General features: G+C 41.7%; 2 protein-coding genes across 2 annotated transcripts; both read left to right on the top strand.

Moving 5' to 3' along the window:
- Positions 1-625: 625 nt before the first annotated feature.
- On the top strand, positions 626-16,111 carry LOC307270149 (collagen alpha-6(VI) chain-like; the record flags this gene model as incomplete). Its single annotated transcript, XM_080053317.1, has 11 exons — positions 626-713; positions 3,055-3,362; positions 4,472-4,751; positions 4,971-5,528; positions 9,724-10,338; positions 10,482-11,042; positions 11,500-12,057; positions 12,383-12,958; positions 13,278-13,865; positions 14,791-15,342; positions 15,510-16,111. 11 exons carry the CDS (start codon positions 626-628, stop codon positions 16,109-16,111), a joined length of 5,286 nt encoding a protein of 1,761 aa, XP_079909443.1.
- Positions 16,112-17,853: 1,742 nt separating this feature from the next.
- LOC307270150 (collagen alpha-6(VI) chain-like) lies at positions 17,854-21,174 on the top strand (the record flags this gene model as incomplete). The annotated part of the gene is made up of 4 exons (XM_080053318.1): positions 17,854-17,935; positions 18,756-18,791; positions 19,416-19,976; positions 20,609-21,174. The coding sequence occupies 4 exons, from the start codon at positions 17,854-17,856 to the stop codon at positions 21,172-21,174; spliced, it is 1,245 nt and encodes a 414-aa protein (XP_079909444.1).
- Positions 21,175-21,177: the final 3 nt, after the last annotated feature.

Genomic DNA, 21,177 nt, shown 5'->3' on the forward strand with positions numbered 1-21,177 from the left:
CTTTTTCAAGCTTTATTTGACAGTACAGAGTTGAAATGGGGAGACAGAAAGAGAGAGAGAGGGGGGGGGGTGATATGCAGTCAAGGTCCACGGGTTGGATTTGAACCCGCGACCACTGCAATGAGGCCAGAGCAAACATGGTATGCGCTCTATCCACTATGTCACCGGAGCACCCGCGGAGGCGATCTATTTACAGAATTGATTCTCAATGACCCAGATTTCACCTCTGATGGGATGAAATCTGTTTTTCTGACAGATTATATGTACTTAGAAGTGGTGGGTGGCTTTATTTGATATAACAGAGGCAGCTTGCCTAGTGACCGTTACTTTTACGGGTTATTTATTAACTAGAACTCTTTAAAACCTGTGTGTATGTGTCTGTGTGTGTGTTTGTGTGTGTGTGTGTGTGTGTGTGTGTGTGTGTGTGTGTGTGTGTGTGTCTGAGTGCGTGTCTGAGTGTGTGAGTGTTTTGTTCGTGGATGTGTGTGTGTGTGTGGCTGTGTGTGTGTGTGTGTGTGTGTGTGTGTGTGTGTGTGTGTGTGTCTGTGTGTGCCCATCCCTAGTCAGAACTCTTTAAAAACGCCACCAAACGTCTCCTGAACTCAAAACCAGATCATATTTCAAGATGTTTTCACTGAAGATACTGCTGCTGACTCTGGCTCTGACTGTGCTGCCTGATGCTGCTTTGGGGACTTCACCACCAGGGCCAGTCGGTGAGTTTATTTAAGATTTGGGTTGAAAAAAGAACTTAAAATAATAATAATTATTCAGATCTGGCTGTAAGGAAATATAAGATATATATCTAAATACACCTAGCAATTGTTATGAGCTTTCTTAGCTGCAACATTAGTTAATTTAACTAACTAACTGTTATTAATATAACAACGTACAACTGCCATAGCTCTGGCTTCTATTTGCTCAAATCAGGTTTAAAGGTGGAGTCAGTGATTCTGGAGCATAATTGTTGTCAGAACATTTCTTTCTAGCCTCAACCTGGTATGTTCAGTAATTATGTAAATGTTTTTAATTACATTCCAATTCTGGATTTTAGATGTCTAAGAAATAGAAATATATCTAAATATGCAACGTACTTGTTATCTATAACTTTGCAACATTAAAGGCGCACTATGCAGTTTCAGTGGAGGGGGGTTTATGTATTGTAAACGAAATTTGGGCCCTGCTGCTGTTAATAGTTATTTTAAGATTTTTTTTCTGAATGTTGTTTAATAAAGTTAAGTTTAATAATTATTATTATTATTAGATTTGGGTGTATTACAATAGAAGATTTATCTGATTCTGGAGAATGCTTGTTGTCAAAACATTTATTTCTAGCCTTAACCTTGTATGTACAGTAATTGAGAAAATGTAATTAGATACCTTCCAACTCTGGATTTTTAGATGTTTAAAAATATATCTTAATATGCAATGTTATTTTTTATTGTTCTTTACCAGCTGCAACATTAATGCATTCACTATGTGTGTGAAAAAAAAAGCTTTACTGCCAGCCACAGATCCACTCCTTAGCCCACCACCCTGTTCCCGTATTGAAGAAAAACTAAAGGGCGCCCTTAGCTCAGTTGGTAGGGCGTCCTCCCCAGGGGCCTCAGCCAGCAGCGGACCCGGGTTCGATTCCAGCCCGCGGTTGTTCTCTGCATGTCACTCCCCTCTCTGCCCCATTTCACCTCTGTCTCTACACTATCAATAATGCAAACACTATAAACAAACAAGATTTGGTTGATTAAACACCTAAATGTGCATTTAGGACCTGTGATTTATACCATTATGAAAACAATCTTATAGTTATATATAAAAGTTATATAAATTGGAAAAACAACTCAAAATTGACCACTGCCTGAAAAAAATATGTTTTTGCCTGCAGTGTCTTGTCTTAAAGACCTACTTCACCCGTGGAAATATGAAGGTGTAATGAACTCTGAGATCCTATGTAGTATAAATGTGCAAACATTTTAGAAATCGATTTATCCTAGCTTGAGAAAAGGCAGAAAGAGGTTATGGTCTCACTGTCTAACCCTACATTTTCCCATACGTGACATCACACATGGTAATATGTAGGGTTAGGATTAACAGGACAGCTGGGCCAAGGGAAGACTGAGGGAAGAAAAACCTCATTCATTATATTATAATTGTGATTTTATAATGATGGAACGCCGGTTCCATATGGGTGAAGTATTCCTTTAATGTCAAGGGAATGTACTGATGCATTTGGAAAATAACTAATAATACTTTAATTAGTTAAATGCATTTCTTCATCTAATCAGTAGTCAAGGTTACTTGCTTTTATTTCAGTAGATTTAAGGTGGAGCCAGCTATTCTGGAGAATGCTTGTTGTCAAAATCACTTTATTTTAATTTTTTTAAATCACAGAATACCTCCTCACGATCGGCTGCCTGTGCGTACTGTTTGTGCCCTGAAAAAAATCCAATGTTAATACACAGCCTAGGCGTTGTAAATTAGTATGTAAACAAAACAAAGGGTATGTAAATAAAATCTTGGTTGTTGTGTCCTTGGGCAAAACACTTCACCCGCCTTGCCTCGTGTGAATGTCGAAAGTTAGCCTGCTATCGGTGTATGAATGTGTGTGTAAATGGGAACAGGTCTACCTTGCTAAAGAGTCTCCGGTCTCAATGGGATTTACCTCAAAAAGTTAAAAATCAAACAAAAACAAGCTGCACATTTTATTTTCTTATTCCTCTTGCACACAACACAAGCCACCTGCTATTGGTGGTGGCTTGTGGTGGTGGCACCCACCACTTATATGAATAAGTCACTCTGAATCTTTATCACCTCTGACAGGCACGGTTTCTCAGAACCACTAACTGCTTGTAGTAATATCAGTAGTAGGTAGTAAGAGCTTTCCCTTGCTCATATCTGAAAGACCTCTCCATGACCTGAAAACCTTCTCCTCTCAGACTGCACTCAAGCGGCGGTGCTTACCAGGGCTTGAGAAAGCTTTTTGCCTTACTCACCTTACTGGGTCCACAAACAAAAACAACTAATTGCCCCAAATTTACTGTTTCTCTCCGTCCTACCCAGGATGTGCCAGAGCCATTGTGGCTGACATTGTGTTCCTGGTTGATGGCTCCACCAGCATTGGCACCGAAGACTTTCATGAAGTCCGCGTGTTTCTGCGAAACCTCATAACAGGCCTAGACATCGGCCCGGACAAAGTTCGGATCGGCTTGGCTCAGTACAGTGATGAGCCTCACATAGAGTTCCTGCTAAAGGATCACATGGACAAAACCTCCATGCTGGCTGCAGTGGCCAACTTCCCCTACCGAGCAGGACGCACGTACACAGGCAAGGCCATCGACTTCCTTGTGGACCAGTTCTTCACAGAACAGGTAAAACACTATAGATTACATATTCCATTTTAAGATTTAAGATTTTGAATATCTTAAATGGACTTTGAACTATCTATTAATTACGTATGTTGTGCCATAGTAGATTCATTGTCAGGTCCTATCTTTTCTCTACTATTGAAAAGATAAATGATTATGTGAGTTTCTGTATGTCTGAGACAGGTATTGAGCTTCTGTTGAGTGTTTGTCTGACGTATTGTGTTGACTTTTATTATGTTGTGAGTATAAATGCTACGTAAGTAAGGTTATGTTTTTGCTGTGCTTTAGATGTACTGTAAGTATTAATGTTGAAGCCCCTGTGAACATTAATTTAAAAAAAATCCTTTTAACTACATACTTACTGTATGCTATTTGGGGAGTTGGTTTAATGATATCAATCCAATCCAACTTAAAGATATTCTCATTAAAGTTTGATTAACTTCACAGAAATTCTGTTTAGATGAGGCGGGCTATGCTCTAGTTCTTACGACACAATAAGTTTCTGAACCAATCACGGCAGTGCTTTGCTCGATTGACTAGAACGTATAGGATTGTTGCCATTGTGATTATTTGATACGGCCACACCCAGACGGTCCTGTCAGACGGTCTAGACAGTAAAAATGCTGGTGGTTTAATCTAAGTTTTATATTATTTTTGGTCGTCTATTTTAAATTAGATTTTTGTAAAAGCTTAAAGCTGGGGTGGAGGATTTGGGGAAAAATGGCAGTTGGGATAGAGATTTGAATCCAAATACTTCAACCGCTCCACTTGTTCTCTTTGGTCCCTCCCCGACACACTCTACACCAACAAAGTCGTGCCAAAGTGAATGGACAGTCCCAACAGCCAATAAGAACAGAGAATGGGACCCTCACTCTGATTGGTCAAAGTGTACAGCTCATGTTAACTTTGACCAATCAGAAATCACATACCCGAGCATAAGCACATAAGGCACCCAACTTTGATATCATATATTGATTTTTTACTATTTCCGACCAGGTTTACAGCGGCTTTAACATTTCATATGTTACAGAATAATGGAGCCCCCATGAATTGTAGCTATTGTTTGAAACATACAGAAGCTAATGTGGATCTTGATAAACTAAACTGAACAGGCGGGAAGCAGAGCCAGACAACGCGTGCCTCAGATTGCTGTGATCATCACGGACGGGGAATCCAATGATCAAGTGACAAAGCCGGCGCAGCGCCTTCGACAACATGGCGTCATTGTGTTTGGCATCGGCGTGGGACAGGCTCACATGGTGGAGCTCGAAGAAATCGCCAACCGGCCATCCAGCCGCTTCCGTTTCAAAATCGATAACTACCAGGCTCTGCAGAGGCTCACGGAGGGTCTGCTGCAAACTGTATGCATCTCCGCAGATGATCAGAGGAACGGTAAGGCAAAGGATTATAACAGCGGTTTATACAGTAAAAAATTGTCTTTATTTTAACTAGGTTTTATAATATCTATGAACATTTATTTTCAATCAGATTTTTTGTCAAAGCTTATTGAGACCCCAAACTTTGATATCATATATTGATTCTGACTATTTAGATCATGAAAGCACATTTTTTCTTTTTTCTTACTGTACTTTCTGGTTTATCTGATTTCAGCCTTGGCAGAAAAGTTTGCGGACATTGTGTTCCTGGTGGACGGTGCTGAGTTCCAGCAGTGGAGAGGCATCCTCACCGAATTGGCAAATCAACTCAACATCGGAGCGTCCGCTCATCGTCTGAGCCTGGCACAGTATGGTCAACGTGTTACGTTGGAATTTAAACTTAACACTCACCAAACCAAAGAAGAGACTATGAGAGCTATTGCGGGTCTTCAGCCGATCAGACGACAACCCAGCGATCCTCGTAACCTGGGAAGCGCGTTGCGGTACACACGCAATTACCTTTTCACTCCAGGGTACGGAAGCCGGGAAGACCAAGGCTACCGACAGTTCCTGGTTGTTCTAAGTGGAAAGAACTCGGATGACTGGGACTTTCATAGGGAGTCTCGTCTGATCAGGTCATCAGGAATAACTGTGGTGGGGATGAGCCTTAGAGATGGCGTGCAGGACACACGTTCAATAGCTACGGCACCTTACTCTTTCCAGTACACAAGCAATGCTGTATCTTTTCTGAAGGCTGTTATTGATACAGAGGAGGAGAACATTGTCACTGGAGGTAAATAATTTTTTACCCTATCTACACCTTTAGTATTATCAATTAAATAGTTAGATGCACCTTTGAAAATGTTTTTTGCAACCAATTATTCAAAATCACCATATTTCTGTATTTTACCATTAAGGTCTGGTTGCAATAGTTAGGGAAAGTGCCTCGTATGTCTGAGATTTTGAATAGCGGGTGATAAACTTTTCCAACACGTGGGTCATCAGCTGTGATGGGTCTGAAAATACACTAGGGGGGCTCTCAGACCACTCAAAACCAAATGGGACTTTTGGGGAATCTTCCGGACATTTGGTGATCTACTTATGGTCCCCGGGCCTTAAGTAGGGCAGGACAGGGATGCTGGGCTTGCCCTTCCTCAGTGGGCCCTGCATTGGAGCTCCAGGGACCTCCAGGAACCTTGCCCACCATTCGAAACAGCCTAACCACATTTAAACACCTCCCCGTGGGTTAAAGACACCTACAAATGCCCCCGCCAGAGTTACTCGCCCCTGGTACCACTTTTACTGTGGTACTTCTGTCAGGACAATGGGGAAGACAAGGCCCCCTTACAGGAGTCCACCAAATGTCCCAAAATGTTGTGCCAGCACTGTTAACAAAAACAGGCGAATCCCCCACCCTAGGCGGGAGCTTGACCAATCACAATCACTCTACAGTGTAGAGTTCCCAAGTCTCCAGTTTCCCTTAAAATGGGACTTCTGGTTATGCTTTTGGGCATGTTTTCAAAGTTACAACCTCTTCTAACTGAATTTTGGGCTTTCACCCAATAACTGACCTGCCTCTAGCTGCATGTTTGCGTTTGCTAATTAAAAACTCAAAATGGGTCAACAAGTTACACACAGGTCATCGAGCAGTGGTAGGGCTGAGATTGATGCCCCAAATGTCTCCAGTTTCCCTTAGAATGGGGAATTCGGGGAATGTGTGCATCAAACTATGTCTGCACATTAGGGAACACAGGGCCCCTTTACAAGAATCACCCAAATGTCCCAAAATAAGATAACCTGGAAATACGGGAACTTTTCGGAAATTTGGGCATCGACCTCTGCCCTAGTACTGCTTGATGACCTTTGCGTGACTTTTTGACCCATTTGGGGTTTTAAAGTAGCGAAACATGCCGCTAGAACCACGAGAGTCTGGTCAGTTATCAGTCTAAGTGGTACCACCAGTGAAAGTTGGGAACCTCTTGGAAATTTGGATATCAATCTCTGTCTGGACATTGAGGAACACAGGGCCCATAGAAGAGTCGACCCAACCCAGTCAGGGACCCCTAGTGTCTGAAAGGTTTGTAAGAGTCGACCCAACCTACCTGGTTCCCTTATAATGGGACATTTGATAGACTTCTGTAAGGAAGCCCTGGGTTCCCAAATGTCCAGTCACAGGTTGATCCCAAATATGCCAAGTGTTCCCTGGATATTCGGGTATCACTTGGACTTATGGGTATCCTTTTGGACATTTGGTGTACCCTTGGGGGTCACTGGGGACAGAGGGGACCATTACCCTCAATGTTCAGGGAGATGAACTGAACTGTCCGTGTAGGAGTCCCCCGTCCATATAGTCAATGCCACAGTGCGAACACGGGTCCGACCCCATTTTCCTTGCGCCCCATATTAGAGACTTCCTAGTGCAGGTGTCATGGTAGTGTGATAATTTAAAGCCAATTAATACAACTCAAATAAACTGATATAAATGTACTATTACATTATCTGCTACTGTTATTTCATTTTTAAACAATTATTTAGACCCAGACAATAATGAAATAAGTTCTTACACTTTGAGCAGAAAGTTATTTCAGTTTTGTTTGGAAATGTTATTACATTATAGACCAGACCTGGGCATTGTTTGGCCCGCGGGCCACATCCGGCCCGCTGGCTGTCTCTGACGGGCCCGCGTGAGGTCAATGGAGCAGTTTTTTTATGCAGCTTTCTCGTCACTGGTTGTAAATCGCAATTCAAAAAAAGGAGAATAAGCTTGTATGTGCTCTGTTTAAGTGTGTCTCACCAGATTGAGACAGTTAGCCTTAAAATGTAAATAATAGCCCAATAATAATAATAAAAATGTAATGAAGGGGTGTGGGGCAGGATTTGCTTGGTGGATTGTTTTATCCTGTTCAGAGGACAATACAAGTAATAGATAATAATGAACAAAAATTGTGTTGCAGTGTAGGACACTTATTTTTATTTGTTGTTATTTTCATTATTTTAAAGTCACTATAATGCAGGAAACAATGGCTGTAAAGCTCACATTTTCTGGGGGTGAACCCCCAAACCCCTCACTTTGGTTTCGGAATAACAGGTCTCTTAGTTGGGAAGTAGGGCCAAGGTTCCCCTGCTTCTTGCACGTTTTGTTCACAATTGCTATGGTAAATGTTGATTACAGTTTTTACCAAATGCTTACACACATATTGCAGACTTTGGCCCACTGTGTCAAAACTTAACACACAGGCCGAATAGGACAAAGCACATGGAGATAAACTTCTAACTTATACAGCAAAATTAAACTCTTGAAACAAAACCTAACAATCCCATTTCAAAACTGTTTTTAGCATCAAAACAATACACACATGCACCTTTGAATTACTCTTTCCTAGCAGCAACAACACACAGATGTGCTTTATGCAAAACACAGCTGTATTCAGTACTTTGGATGGTTTTTGACTTTAAAAGTCTCATAAAGATTTTTTTTTGTGAAAGATTGATCCACTACAGTTGATCTAGACACATGAAAACAAAATGTAAACGCTCCAGATTTTTTATTTTATTTTGCCATTTCAGGTTTTTGCAAAAGTAAAAAAAAACACACAAAGACACACAAGAAATAGTACAACTAGAATGTTCTACAAAACATAGTGTTGTAGGGGAATGATTGGAAGACTTTTAGGCTATGGATCCTGTCTCCTGTTGGCATCTGTCCACATCACCTCATCCACGTCACAGGCAATGTCCTCCCTTGCCAAGCAACAGGGGAAATATCGCCTTGCGTGCCGTATCCAACCTTTTGCAGAATTTTTTGGAAAGATTGATCCACTATATTTTCAATTAGAAAAGAAAAAAAAGTTTATATTGCAATTTCATGGTTTTGGCCAACAAAAGAAAAAAACACAACGAATAGGTAGGATCGCAGTTCAACAAGCAATTCAATGTGTCACTATGAACTCTGAAACAATTACAGTAAAAAAAAAGTGTTGTAAGGAATGGGGCAAGTGGATTATGAATCCTTTGGATACCGCCTCCCGTTTGTGTCTGGCTACATTGCCTCATCGACATCACATACAATGTCATCCTTTGAGAAGCAACAGTAAAAATATTCCTGATATCCAGTTTAAATGTCCTAATTATGGAGCTACTGTGTTGTTGGGCTGGAATCTCAGACCAGCCTCCTATATTGTTAGGCCATGACCTATAACATGGTCCACTATAGTGACCCTGTCTCCATCTGTTGTCTCCTTTGTCATCGTCCTCCTGTCGCTCTATTTTGTCCTCTTCCCCTGACTCTTACTGTCTCACAAAGGAGCTGAGCTCACCTGAGGTCTATTTGTAATGCTAAGGCTCACACTGATTGGTATTATATTAGCTTTATATTTTATTTTTCATGTGTGTGAATCTGTGTGCTTTTCCAATTTTAGTTGTGTTTTGTATTTTAAATAGATGTGTTTTCCAAAGGATTGCAGGTGATTTCCTTTTTGAACAATGTGTCTTATGTAAAACACTGTGTGTAGTGTTCTGCAAAAAGTGTGTTGGGGAATTTCAAACACAGTGCAAAGCACTTATTGTGTTTGTAGGGTTGGTGCTTGTGTTTAGGGAATGGTCACCAAAGTTAGAGGTTGTGATGCTTTGGGCCTGGAATCCACTATTAGTGTGTAAGCATTAGGCAAAAACTGTAAGTGGTATAATGTTGGCATTTTCATGGCTTTTTATGGCTTTTTCTTTGCCATAACATTTACTGCAGCTTATCAAAACCATATACTTTACTTCTTTTTATAAAAAGATACGACTAATATTGACCAGAAATGAGTTGAGCCTTTTGGTCCGGCCCGCCACAACAGTCCCTGATTCTGATGTTACCCTTTGGGGAAATTAATTGCCCACCCCTGTTATAGACCTTTATTAAATTATTTAATGGTTAGTTATCTGAATGGTTGAGTAGCTAACAAGTTAATTGTTCATAATGATTTTTTCTCACACCCCTTACACAGATTGCAAAGGAGCTAAAATTGCAGACATCGTCTTCATCATTGATGATTCTGGAAGCATTGACACCCCTGAATTCCAGATGGTGCGCAATTTTCTGCACTCAATTGTGAACGGCCTGGATGTCAGTCAAAGTAAAGTCAGAGTGGGCATTGTGATGTACAATGACAATGCCGAAGCACAGGTTTACCTAAATGCATTCAGTCACAAGAACGATTTGCTGAACTTTATCAAAATCCTGCCTCATGTTGGAGGTGGTACAAAAACTGGAGCTGCCCTACAGTTCGCCCGGGAGAATGTTTTTGTCAAGGATCATGGAAGCCGGAAGGACCAGGGAATACAACAGGTGGCGGTGGTGATCACAGACGGTAAATCTCAGGACCAAGTGGACACACCAGCAGCTAATCTTCGTCGTGCTGGTGTCACCGTTTACTCAGTAGGAGTTAAAGGTGCCAACCAGACCCAGCTGACACAAATGGCTTCTCATCCCACCGACAAGCATGTGTTTGTTGTGGACAGTTTTTCAAAGCTACAATCAGCGCAACAAAGTCTTCAGAAAACTCTGTGCCATAACATCATTAAGGAAGCGACCGTGGACCCTAGAAAAAGAAACAAAGACGGTATGAACCAGTGTTGGCTTTTGAATATCAGCCAGTTAGATGGATAAAAATGTAGTGTTCGCTTAGTACCGTATTGCCTTAATGTAAAGGAAATTTACAACTGATGCATTTGGGAAGTAACTTGTTTTACTTTACTTTTCTAGGCTGCTCGCAAACTGATGAAGCAGACATATTCTTCCTGATTGATGACTCGGGAAGCATTGAGTATAAGGACTTCGATGACATGCAGAAGTTCATCATTGAGTTTCTAACTACCTTCCGTGTTGGGCCACAGCATGTCCGCGTTGGCGTCGCCAAGTACTCGGATTCACCAAACTTAGAAATTGATGTGACAGACCATTCAGATTCTAAGACATTGGAGAAAGCCGTCAAGGCTATTGAACGGAAAGGGGGCGGAACAGAGACAGGAAAAGCACTGACATTCATGGGTCCACTCTTTACAAGAGCAGAGCAAAGTCGAGGTCACAAAGTTCCACAGTTTCTGGTGGTCATCACTGATGGAAAATCCACTGATAAGGTCAAGATTCCTGCAGAAACACTCAGAGCACAGGAAATCACTGTCTACGCCATTGGAGTGAGAGGCGCAATTGAGGCTCAGTTGCTAGAGATTGCCGGTGATCCTGATAAAAAATACTCAATCAATAATTTTGACGCTTTGAAGTCCATCAAGGATGACATCATCAGAGACATCTGTTCTAAAGAGGGTAAGGAATACATGGCTTGGACTACATCACTTAACATTACATGTCATTTAGCATTTATTTATTTATTTATTATTATTCTTTCGGACAATTCCACACAATACACAATTATCTCTTTCACATCATACATCTTAATTTGTGTTGTCCGAAGGGTGACGGAAGAAGCCTAAGGCTTATCGAGTCCCGCCCCCAATTTCATCAGATTCAGAATCAGATACACATTTACTGATCACAGAAAAAAAAATAAATAAAAAAAAAATGTTTTAAAGTTAAATTTAGCTGATAGTAGAGAGCATGTGCATAATAAAATAATAATTCAGGCTGGGTATTTGACTCCATCCCAGCCCACCCAGTGAAACAGGGGTTTTGTGGCTATGATACAGTTTTGAAGTAAAACAATTGACTTTATATTCATGATACATTCTTGATGTGATACATGTCTCTGATTTTGTGTCTACAGCTTGCAAAGACGTGCCGAGCGACCTCATTATATTGATTGACAGCTCTGGAAGCATTGCAGAAGACGACTACACAAAAATGAAAAGCTTCATGAGATCTGTGATTAGCAAATCTGACATTGGAGAGAATAATATACATGTTGGTGTCATGCAGTTCGGCAGTAGCCAACGGTTAGAGTTCCCCCTCAACCGTCACTACAGCAAGGAGGCATTGTTAACAGCCATCAGTGATATGCAACAAGTTGCTGGGGGCACGCACACAGGTGGGGCCATCTCAAGTGTGTCGCAGTACTTTGATGCAGCCTACGGAGGGCGTCCAGGCATCAGGCAGAGGCTGATAGTAATAACAGATGGTGAGTCCCAAGATGTGGTCCGAGGCCCCGCTGCGGCTTTGAGGGAGAAGGGAGTGTTGATCTACGCCATCGGAGTGGATGATGCCAACAGCAACCAACTGCTTGAGATCAGCGGGTCACCAGACAGGATGTATTCTGAGAGGGACGTCAACTCTCTGAAGGGCTTGGAGAGCAAGATCACCAATGAGCTCTGTGATCCAGGCAGAGGTAAGTAAAGACTGGGCCTGTACAACAGCATCAAAACATTTGGATAATAGAGCATGACAGTTTGGAAGGCACGGATACCAGCTTATGTTGTTTTTGTCTCTTCCTTACTGACTCAAATCTTGAAGAAACTAGAACTAGTGTAAGTTGGTTATGCTCCTATGTGAGGCATATCATTGCCAATGGTAAAATAACCTTTGACCATAACATTTTTATTTGAATGTCTGAATGAGTGATGACTTTCACAATTTCATCTGTTAGTCTCTCAATGTTTCTTGCTAACCTTGCATCTGATCTCATTTACTCTTTTTCCTTTCATTCCAACCAGAATGTAAGAAGATAGAACAAGCTGACATCATTTTCCTGGTGGATTTCTCCAAGAGTATCACCGATACAGAGTTTGAAAGCATGCAGAAGTATATAAAGTCAGTGGTGGACCAGTCTGCAGTTGGCAAGGACCTGACTCGCTTTGGGGTCATTCTCTACTCCACGGACATTAAGTCTATTTTTTCTCTAAAAGACTATGACAGCAAAAAAGAGGTTATTGAGGCAATGAAAGGTATGACGATCAAGCGAGGAGACACCCACACAGGCGAGGCTTTGAAATACTCTTTGGACTACTTCAACAGTCAGTGGGGCGGCCGGAAGTCTCTCAATGTGCCACAGATTCTTATGGTGATCACAGATGGAGAAGCTACAAACCCGTGGATTCTAGAAGAACAGTCCAGGGCCCTGCGGGACAATGGCATTGACGTCTTCAGTATTGGAGTTAAAGAAGCCAACCAGGCAGAGCTGAAGACCATAGCTGGTGACAAATCAAGAGTTTTTTATGTAAGCGATTTTGATGCCCTGGAAACCCTGTACAAGATGGTTGGTCCTGCCCTCTGCAAATCCACCAAGAAACGTAAGATACAAAAAGTGTCATAGCTCCTTTGTACACTGTAGTTGTAATTATGGATATAGATTTATTCAATGATTTTAGGAATCATGAAGCCAGCCTTCATCTCCTAAACCCAGTTAACATTAGAAGATTCTGAGTCAGTTCTTTCAAACTAACAACAAACTGGAGGTAACCATGTAGATACAGTTTTCATCAGAATGTTCTAATGATCTGTACAGAGCATAGTAAGAGTATTCAGATGATAGGCTTGACATGTTACAATTGTAGATGGCACACTTATTCGGTCATAATATGAATGGATGTCCTCTCTTTGTATTTGCAGGTTGTCAGAAAAAGAAAGCTGATCTTGTCTTCCTACTCGATCAGTCTACCAGCATTGTTCCGGATGATTACAAACTCATGAAGGACTTCACAATAGATTTAGTGAACACCTTCAGCGTCAGTGAAGATGACACTCGTATAGGACTTGCCAGGTTTAGCACAGGCTTTAGGGATGAGTTTTACCTTGACAGGTTCCACACCAACGAAGCTGTGAACGATTACATCTCTAATCTGATGCAGAAAGGTGGAGACACTCATCTTGGAGACGCCCTGAAAAGAATCAAGGAATATTTCCAAGCGTCCCGTGGCGACCGTAAATCTAGCGGGGTCTCACAAAACCTGGTGATCATCACAGACGGTGAAGCACAGGACTCTTGGCTCATTGAAGATGCAGCTAACCATCTCAGGTCAATAGGAATCCAGATTTTTGTCATCGGCATTGGAAACATCCATGATCTGGAGCTCCTGCAGATCGCTGGAACCCCGAAGAGGTTGTTTACTGTGCTTGACTTCAAAAGCTTGGAAAATATCAAGGAACAGGTGATCGACACAATCTGTGAGCCTGATGTATATCCTCTCGACTGCCTTGGTGAGTTAAAAAGTGTGACTCTGCCTCCCTGTCTGTCTGGGGTCATCCCTATGTTCCCACAGCCCGGTGGTCCCACAGCCCTATGTTCCTCAAAATGGCGATTAGGTTCAGGCATCACATCTGGGTGGTTAGGGTAAGGGGACAGGGAGAGTTTAGAATAGGAGTGAGTCTGACACACACACACACACACACACACACACACACACACACACACACACACACACATACTATTCTCTATTATATAGTTAGATTACTTAGAAAATGTGGGACCATCCGAATGTGGGAACATAGACATGTTCCTGTCTGTCTCATCTTCTTCCCACATTATTCCTCTGTGTGTCTGTTTGCTAAAGCCTTGTCTCCACTGATACCCCATTTCCAGCAAAGCGAACCAGGTTCCAGTTCTGGGCCGGTGCTAGTGCGCGTTTGTAGATGGTTCTACATGGGAACCATTAAGAACCGGTTTGCTTTTCCACGGGCCAAAGAGCCACGTCTGTGTATGTCACCCCTCTCTCGGCTAACGCTAGCGCTAACTTTAAGCACAACAACATTGGCGGATACGTCATATTATTACACTAGTAATAAAACACGACTTATCCAGCGTATTTGCGGTGCAAGTTATGATCGCTATGGTCGGGATTATGCTTTATTTACATCTTGTAGTAACAGCGTTTTGAAATATGTTGGTCACAAAGTTTTAGTTGGTCTGGTCAGTAATGATAATCCCGCCCCTGGCCCATCGTAAGTGGCTCCAGATCAGTATAGAGTTGCTGCTGCTCTGGCACCAGTTTTCCTGGCCGGGAACCGGTTCTCGCACGTTCGAAAAGCAAATAAGTAGTTGGGGATTGGGCACCGGCTCTGAACTGGCCCTAAAACTTAAAATTTTAAAAATCACACTAACATGTCTCTAATACTGTGTCTACAGCTTGCATGGACGTGCCGAGCGACCTAATTTTTTTGACTGACAGCTCTGGAAGCATTGACGCAAACGAATACATGAAAATGAAAAACTTCCTGATATCTGTCATTCGCAAGTCTGACATTGGAAAGAATAATATACATGTTGGTGTCATGCAGTTCGGCAGTAGCCAACAGTTAGAGTTCCCACTCAGCCTCATCTACAGCAAGGAGGACATGTTGAAAGCCATCAGTGATATGCAACAGGTTGCTGGAAGCACACACACAGGTGGGGCCATCTCAAGTGTGTCGCAGTACTTTGATGCTGCCTACGGAGGGCGTCCAGGCATCAGGCAGAGGCTGATAGTAATAACAGATGGTGAGTCCCAAGATGTGGTCCAAGGCCCCGCTGCAGCTCTGAGGGAGAAGGGAGTGTTGATCTACGCCATCGGAGTGGGTGATGCCAACAGCAACCAACTGCTCGAGATCAGCGGGTCACCAGACAGGATATATTCTCAGACGGACTTCGACACTCTTGTGGCCTTGGATAGCAAGATCGCCAATGAGCTCTGTGAAACAGGTAAGCGACGACAGGGCCTGAATTGGTGGGCTTTTACGTTTTATGGAGTATAAATGTCAGAATGGAGGATTTAGTTCGCTATCTCTACTAATGTTGTAATTTCCTCAACGTTTCTTGCTGACCTTCCATCTGATCTCATTTACTCTTTTTCCTTTCATTCCAACCAGAATGTAAGAAGATAGAACAAGCTGACATAATTTTCCTGGTGGATTTCTCCAAGAGTATCAGCCGGGCAGAGTTTGGAAGCATGGAGAAGTATATGATGTCAGTGGTGGACCAAGCTACAGTTGGCAAGGACCTGACTCGCTTTGGGGTCATTCTCTTCTCCGATGAGCCTACATCTGTTTTTTCTTTAAAACAGTATGACAACAAAATAGACATTTTCAGGGCAATTTCAGCTCTGCAGGGCAGACAGGGAGACACCTACACTGGCAAAGCTTTGCAATACTCTTTGGAATACTTTAAGAGTCAGTGGGGCGGCCGGAAGTCTGACAATGTGCCACAGATTCTCATGGTGATCACAGATGGTGAAGCTACTGACCGTTTCAGTCTGGAAGAACCGTCCAAGGCCCTGCGGGACAATGGAATCGATGTCTTCAGTATCGGAGTTAAAGGAGCCAACCAGGCAGAGCTGGAGACCATAGCTGGTCAAGAGAAATCAAGAGTTTTCTTTGTGAGCGATTTTAATGCCCTGGAAACTCTGTACAAGATGGTTGGTCCTGCCCTCTGCAAATCCACCAAGAAACGTAAGATACAAAAACTGTCATAGCACCTTTGTACTTGGTAATTCTAAATTTGGATATAGATGATGCAATGATTTTTATGCATTTGAAAGCTAGCCTACATCTCCTAAACTCTGTTAATGTGAGAAGATGTTGACGGTCAGTTCTTTCTTGGATATTGTTTTCAACAGAATTGTCAATTTTAGGCTATTTTCAAATTAGTATCTGGATACCCTGAAAGATGAAAGCAAACAAATATTTCAAGGGTAAATGATTCCAATTTGAGGAAGCCCAATTTTTCCCTCAATTTTTGTTTTTTTATCCAGGAACAGTTGTAAATCATAACGGAATAAACAGCAAGTGAGTGTGGTTTAAACATTTCAAATCTGTTTTTTTCTTCCTCTGCAGGTTGTTCGTACCGTGGATATTAAGGGGACGAGGACAGTTACTGACTTTCTGGCGAACGGCGGCTCCGATACAGTCTCATCTTTGATAACTGTTACCAGGGATCTCGTCTAATGATTAATCAGTAAAAATGCTTTTATTAAAGGTTGATAATAAAAGTTGAAACCCAATATGAAGTGTCATGTGCTATTTGTACCACTGGAGGGCTCCACACCCATTGATCTAGACATGAGAAAAGATGGTTGAAGGGAAAAGTGCACCTTAATTTAAAGCTGGGGTATATGATTTCTGTTTGGTCAAAGTTAACATGAGCTGTACACTTTGACCAATCAGAGTGGGGTTCAGATTCTCTGTTCTTATTGACTGTTGGGACTGTCCATTCACTTTGGCACAACGTTTTTGGTGTAGAGCGTGTCAGGGGGGAACTTCACAGTCCAAACTCAAGACCCATCTCTTCTCCTCCGCCTACCCCTAGTTCACCCACCAACCCAACTCTACATGTTCTTTTTGTTTGTTTATTGTTTTGATTTTGTAAAGCGCTCTGAGTGAGAGAAGAGTGCTATATAAATAAAATGTATTATTATTATTATTATTATTAACTTTAGGAGGGGGACTAAAAAGAACAAGTGGAGCGGGTGAGGTATTTGGATTCAAATCTCTATCCCAACTGCCATTTTCTCCCCAAATCATATACCCCAGCTTTAATTCAGCAACACTTTCCTATAAAACGTTCCTATATTGTAGATTCATTATACATAAAGTGAATCCATGTGATCTTGAATAAACATACTTTGCAGAAGGTTGACATTTCTGCATAATAAATACTTTTTTATTGTTGTACTTGTAATTTTGATGATTACTGTTGTTTTACTTTTTGAATGGACTTTTCCATGATATTACATTTTTTAGATGCACCTGTAAATGTTATTTAGCTACAGCAAAAGTTTCTCCTCTGAATTGATTCTCTCAAAATGTCAAAACCATTTTGATCTAAGATATGATACTGTATAAAATATCTCTAAGCTGCACAAGCAAAGCAACAGAGCATTATGTTTCTTATTGAATCTTGAGTCCGGACTATATTTGCAACCTGTTGTTTCATGGAAAAAAATTATGTTTTCACTTTGTTGAGGCAATATGTTTACAGAATCGATTCTCCTCAATGACCCAGATTTCACCACTGATATGATGAAATCTGTTTTTCTGACAGATCATATATACTTAGCAGTTGTGGGTGGCATTATTTCATATAACAGAAGCAGCTTGCCAAGTGACCGTTGATTTTACTATGGGTTATTTATTAACTAGAACTCTTTAAAAACGCCACCAAACGTCTCACTGATCTACCACTTCTCCTGAACTCAAATCCAGATCATAATTCGACATGTTTCCACTGAAAATGCTGCTGTCGACCCTGGCTCTGACTGTGCTGGTTGGTGCTGCTGTGGAGACTTCGACTGGTGACGGTGAGAGAATTCTTAGTAAAGTACAAGAGCCTTTATCTTGTACAATTATTAAGTAAATGTTTTTAATTACATTCCAACTCTGTATCCAATATATCTAAATATGCAACGTAGTTTTTATGAGCTCCATCTTTACCAGCAGCAACATTAAAGGTGCACTATGCAGTTTCAGAGGAGGAGGGGTTGTTTACATTTGCAGAGCCTTCAGTTAGTTTACACATAAAGTATTTTGAGGCACCTATAACCAAATATAAGACTATAATATATGTGTAAAAGTTACTGTTTCTCTGCTGCTGTAAACAACAACAGAGAAACAGTAACTTTTAAGAAAGCGTTCCAACTTCAAACAGTGTTCCAGGGATCCAGAAAAAAGGTTATTTATTCAGTTACGACAATATACTGTAAAAAATGTCACTTCTCTGAAACACAAAGTTACATAGTGCACCTTTAATGTATTCAGAATGTGAGTGTTGAGCACAAAACTTTCCTTCCAGTCCAAGGTCCACTCCTTTTAAGCAGAATTTGCACAGGGAAGTTATTTCAACAAGTAATCTCAGTGGCTTTATTATATTATGAACATTTATTTTCAATCAGATTTTGGTCAACGCTTATTTAAACCCCCAACTTTGATATACATTTTTACTAATTTGGACCAGGTTTACAGAGGCTTTCATTTTATCTTTCGAAGGCAACCCGTAACCCCCAATTTGGACATTATAATTGAGGGAGTTCTAATTTAATAGCTTGATGTATTTTCTGGCCGTAGTAGTCTTTCATAACAGCACATCTTCTTACTGTTCTTTTTGTTTTTTTCTTATTTCAGCCTCTGGACCAGTGGACCAGAACAATGTCACTGGAGGTAAAGATTTTTTTTTCCATTTACACCATTACTATTATTGATAATTACACACTGAGGTGTACCTTTGAAAATACGCTGTATTTTGCAACCGGTTGAGTAAAAGCACAAACTTATCTGTTTTAAAACCATTTTAATGACCACTGGAGAGAGGCAAAGCTGGACTTTTGGCTCCGGCAGCAGTTCATGGACTTCAGCCTTAAACACTGTGGCACATCGATAACTGGCAGGAACAACAACAAAAACCACAGAAGAAGAATACCTACTAGAAATCCCCTCTGTGAAGGCCTGCCCCTTTCTCCTTAGCCCTGCCAAGCCTGCATGACAACATCCCTCACATTGCACAACCGTGATTGACTTAGAGAGTTGACAGCCAGGCTAACCCCCAATCATAGTGATCTACATTACCCCCTCTTATCTGTTCTTAAAAGGAATACTTCACTCATACGGAACCAGCGTTCTATCATTATGAAATCACTATTATATGAATGAGGTTTTTCTTCCCTCACTCCTTCCTCAGTCTTCCCTTGGCCCAGTTGTCCTGTTAATCCTAACCCTACATTTTTCATGCACAACTGATGCATTTGGAAAAATAACTAATTCTACTTTTTGTTTTGCTTTTTCTAGGCTTCTTGCAAACGGGTGAAGCAGATATATTCTTCCTGATCGATCAATCGGGAAGCATTGCGCCCAATGAATTCCATGTCATGAAGAACTTCATCATTGCGTTTCTAAGTACCTTCCGCGTTGGGCCACAGCATGTCCGCGTGGGCGTTGCCAAATACTCAAGTTCACCAAACTTAGAAATTGATGTGACAGACCATTCACGTTCCGAGACATTGGAGAAAGCTATCAAGGCTATTGTACAAATAGGGGGCTTAACAAATACAGGAAAGGGACTGACATTCATGGGTCCACTCTTTACAAAAGCAGAGCAAAGTCGAGGTCACAAAGTCCCACAGTTTCTGGTGGTCATCACTGATGGAGGATCCACTGATAGGGTCAAGATTCCTGCAGAAACACTCAGAGCACAGGGAATCACTGTCTACGCCATTGGAGTGAGAGGCGCAGTCGAGGCTGAGTTGCTAGAGATTGCCAGTGATCCCAACAGAAATTTCTCTGTCAGTGATTTTGATGCTTTGAATCCCATCAAGGATGACATCATCAGAGACATCCGTTCTAAAGAGGGTAAGGAGTAAATGGTTTGGACTTGAATTTAAAGTGCCGGTCCACCTTCTTCTCTATGTGGCATTTAAAAGGCAACACACACCAGCTGATAGTAGAGAGCATGTGTGGACTGAAACAATAATTCAGGCCGGAAATGTGACACCATCCCTGGCCACCCTTCAAGCAAATCACCAGACATCCGATGTCATCGCTAGCTAACAGCCGTAAAGTGGGCATGTGTTGCAAACTGTGTCAAATGCAGTAGGAATATTAAGTGTGACTAAGGTGTATACATATCTAAAGTAAAATAATTGAAATTCATGATACATTCATGACTTGACTGATTGATTAATCTCTAAACCACTCGGTTGAATTATGTTTTGCAGAAGAGTAAATAAGCCTAGATTCTCCCCAACATATTATCCCGTTGAGCCCTGGGAATATTAATAGACTCCCCATCACTGCTACCATACTACGATCCCTATGAAATGACACACAACGTAGTTGGTGTGTGTTGTACTTTACCTACCATTGAAAGGATTCTTTAGGTTTGTATAGATTTAGCATTTCTTGAAAATAGCATTAATGGCCTCAAGAAAAGCAGGAAATAATAGAAACATCACACTAACATGTCTCTGATACTGTGTCCACAGCTTGCAAAGACGTGCCGAGCGACCTCATTTTTTTGACTGACAGCTCTTCCAGCATTGGAGCAGACGACTTCTGGAAAATGAAGAATTTCATGATATCTGTCATTCGCAAGTCTGACGTTGGACAGAATAATACACATGTTGGTGTCATGCAGTTCAGCATACAGGGACAACTGCAGTTCCCCCTCAACCTCCACTACAGCAAACAGGCTTTGATTACAGCCATCGATGGGATTCAACAGCTTGGTGGAGGCACGCACACAGGTGGGGCCATCTCAAGTGTGTCGCAGTACTTTGATGCAGCCTACGGAGGGCGTCCAGGCATCAGGCAGAGGCTGATAGTAATAACAGATGGTGAGTCCCAAGATGTGGTCAAAGGCCCCGCTGCAGCTTTGAGGGAGAAGGGAGTGTTGATCTACGCCATCGGAGTGGGTGAAGCCAACAGCAACCAACTGCTTGAGATCAGCGGGTCACCAGAAAGGATGTATTCTCAGAGGGACTTCGACGCTCTGAAGGGCTTGGAGAGCAAGATCGCCAATGAGCTCTGTGATCCAGGCAGAGGTAAGTAAAGA

The sequence above is a fragment of the Ammodytes marinus genome (assembly GCF_949987685.1).
Source record: "Ammodytes marinus genome assembly, chromosome: 25".
Taxonomy (NCBI): domain Eukaryota; kingdom Metazoa; phylum Chordata; class Actinopteri; order Uranoscopiformes; family Ammodytidae; genus Ammodytes; species Ammodytes marinus.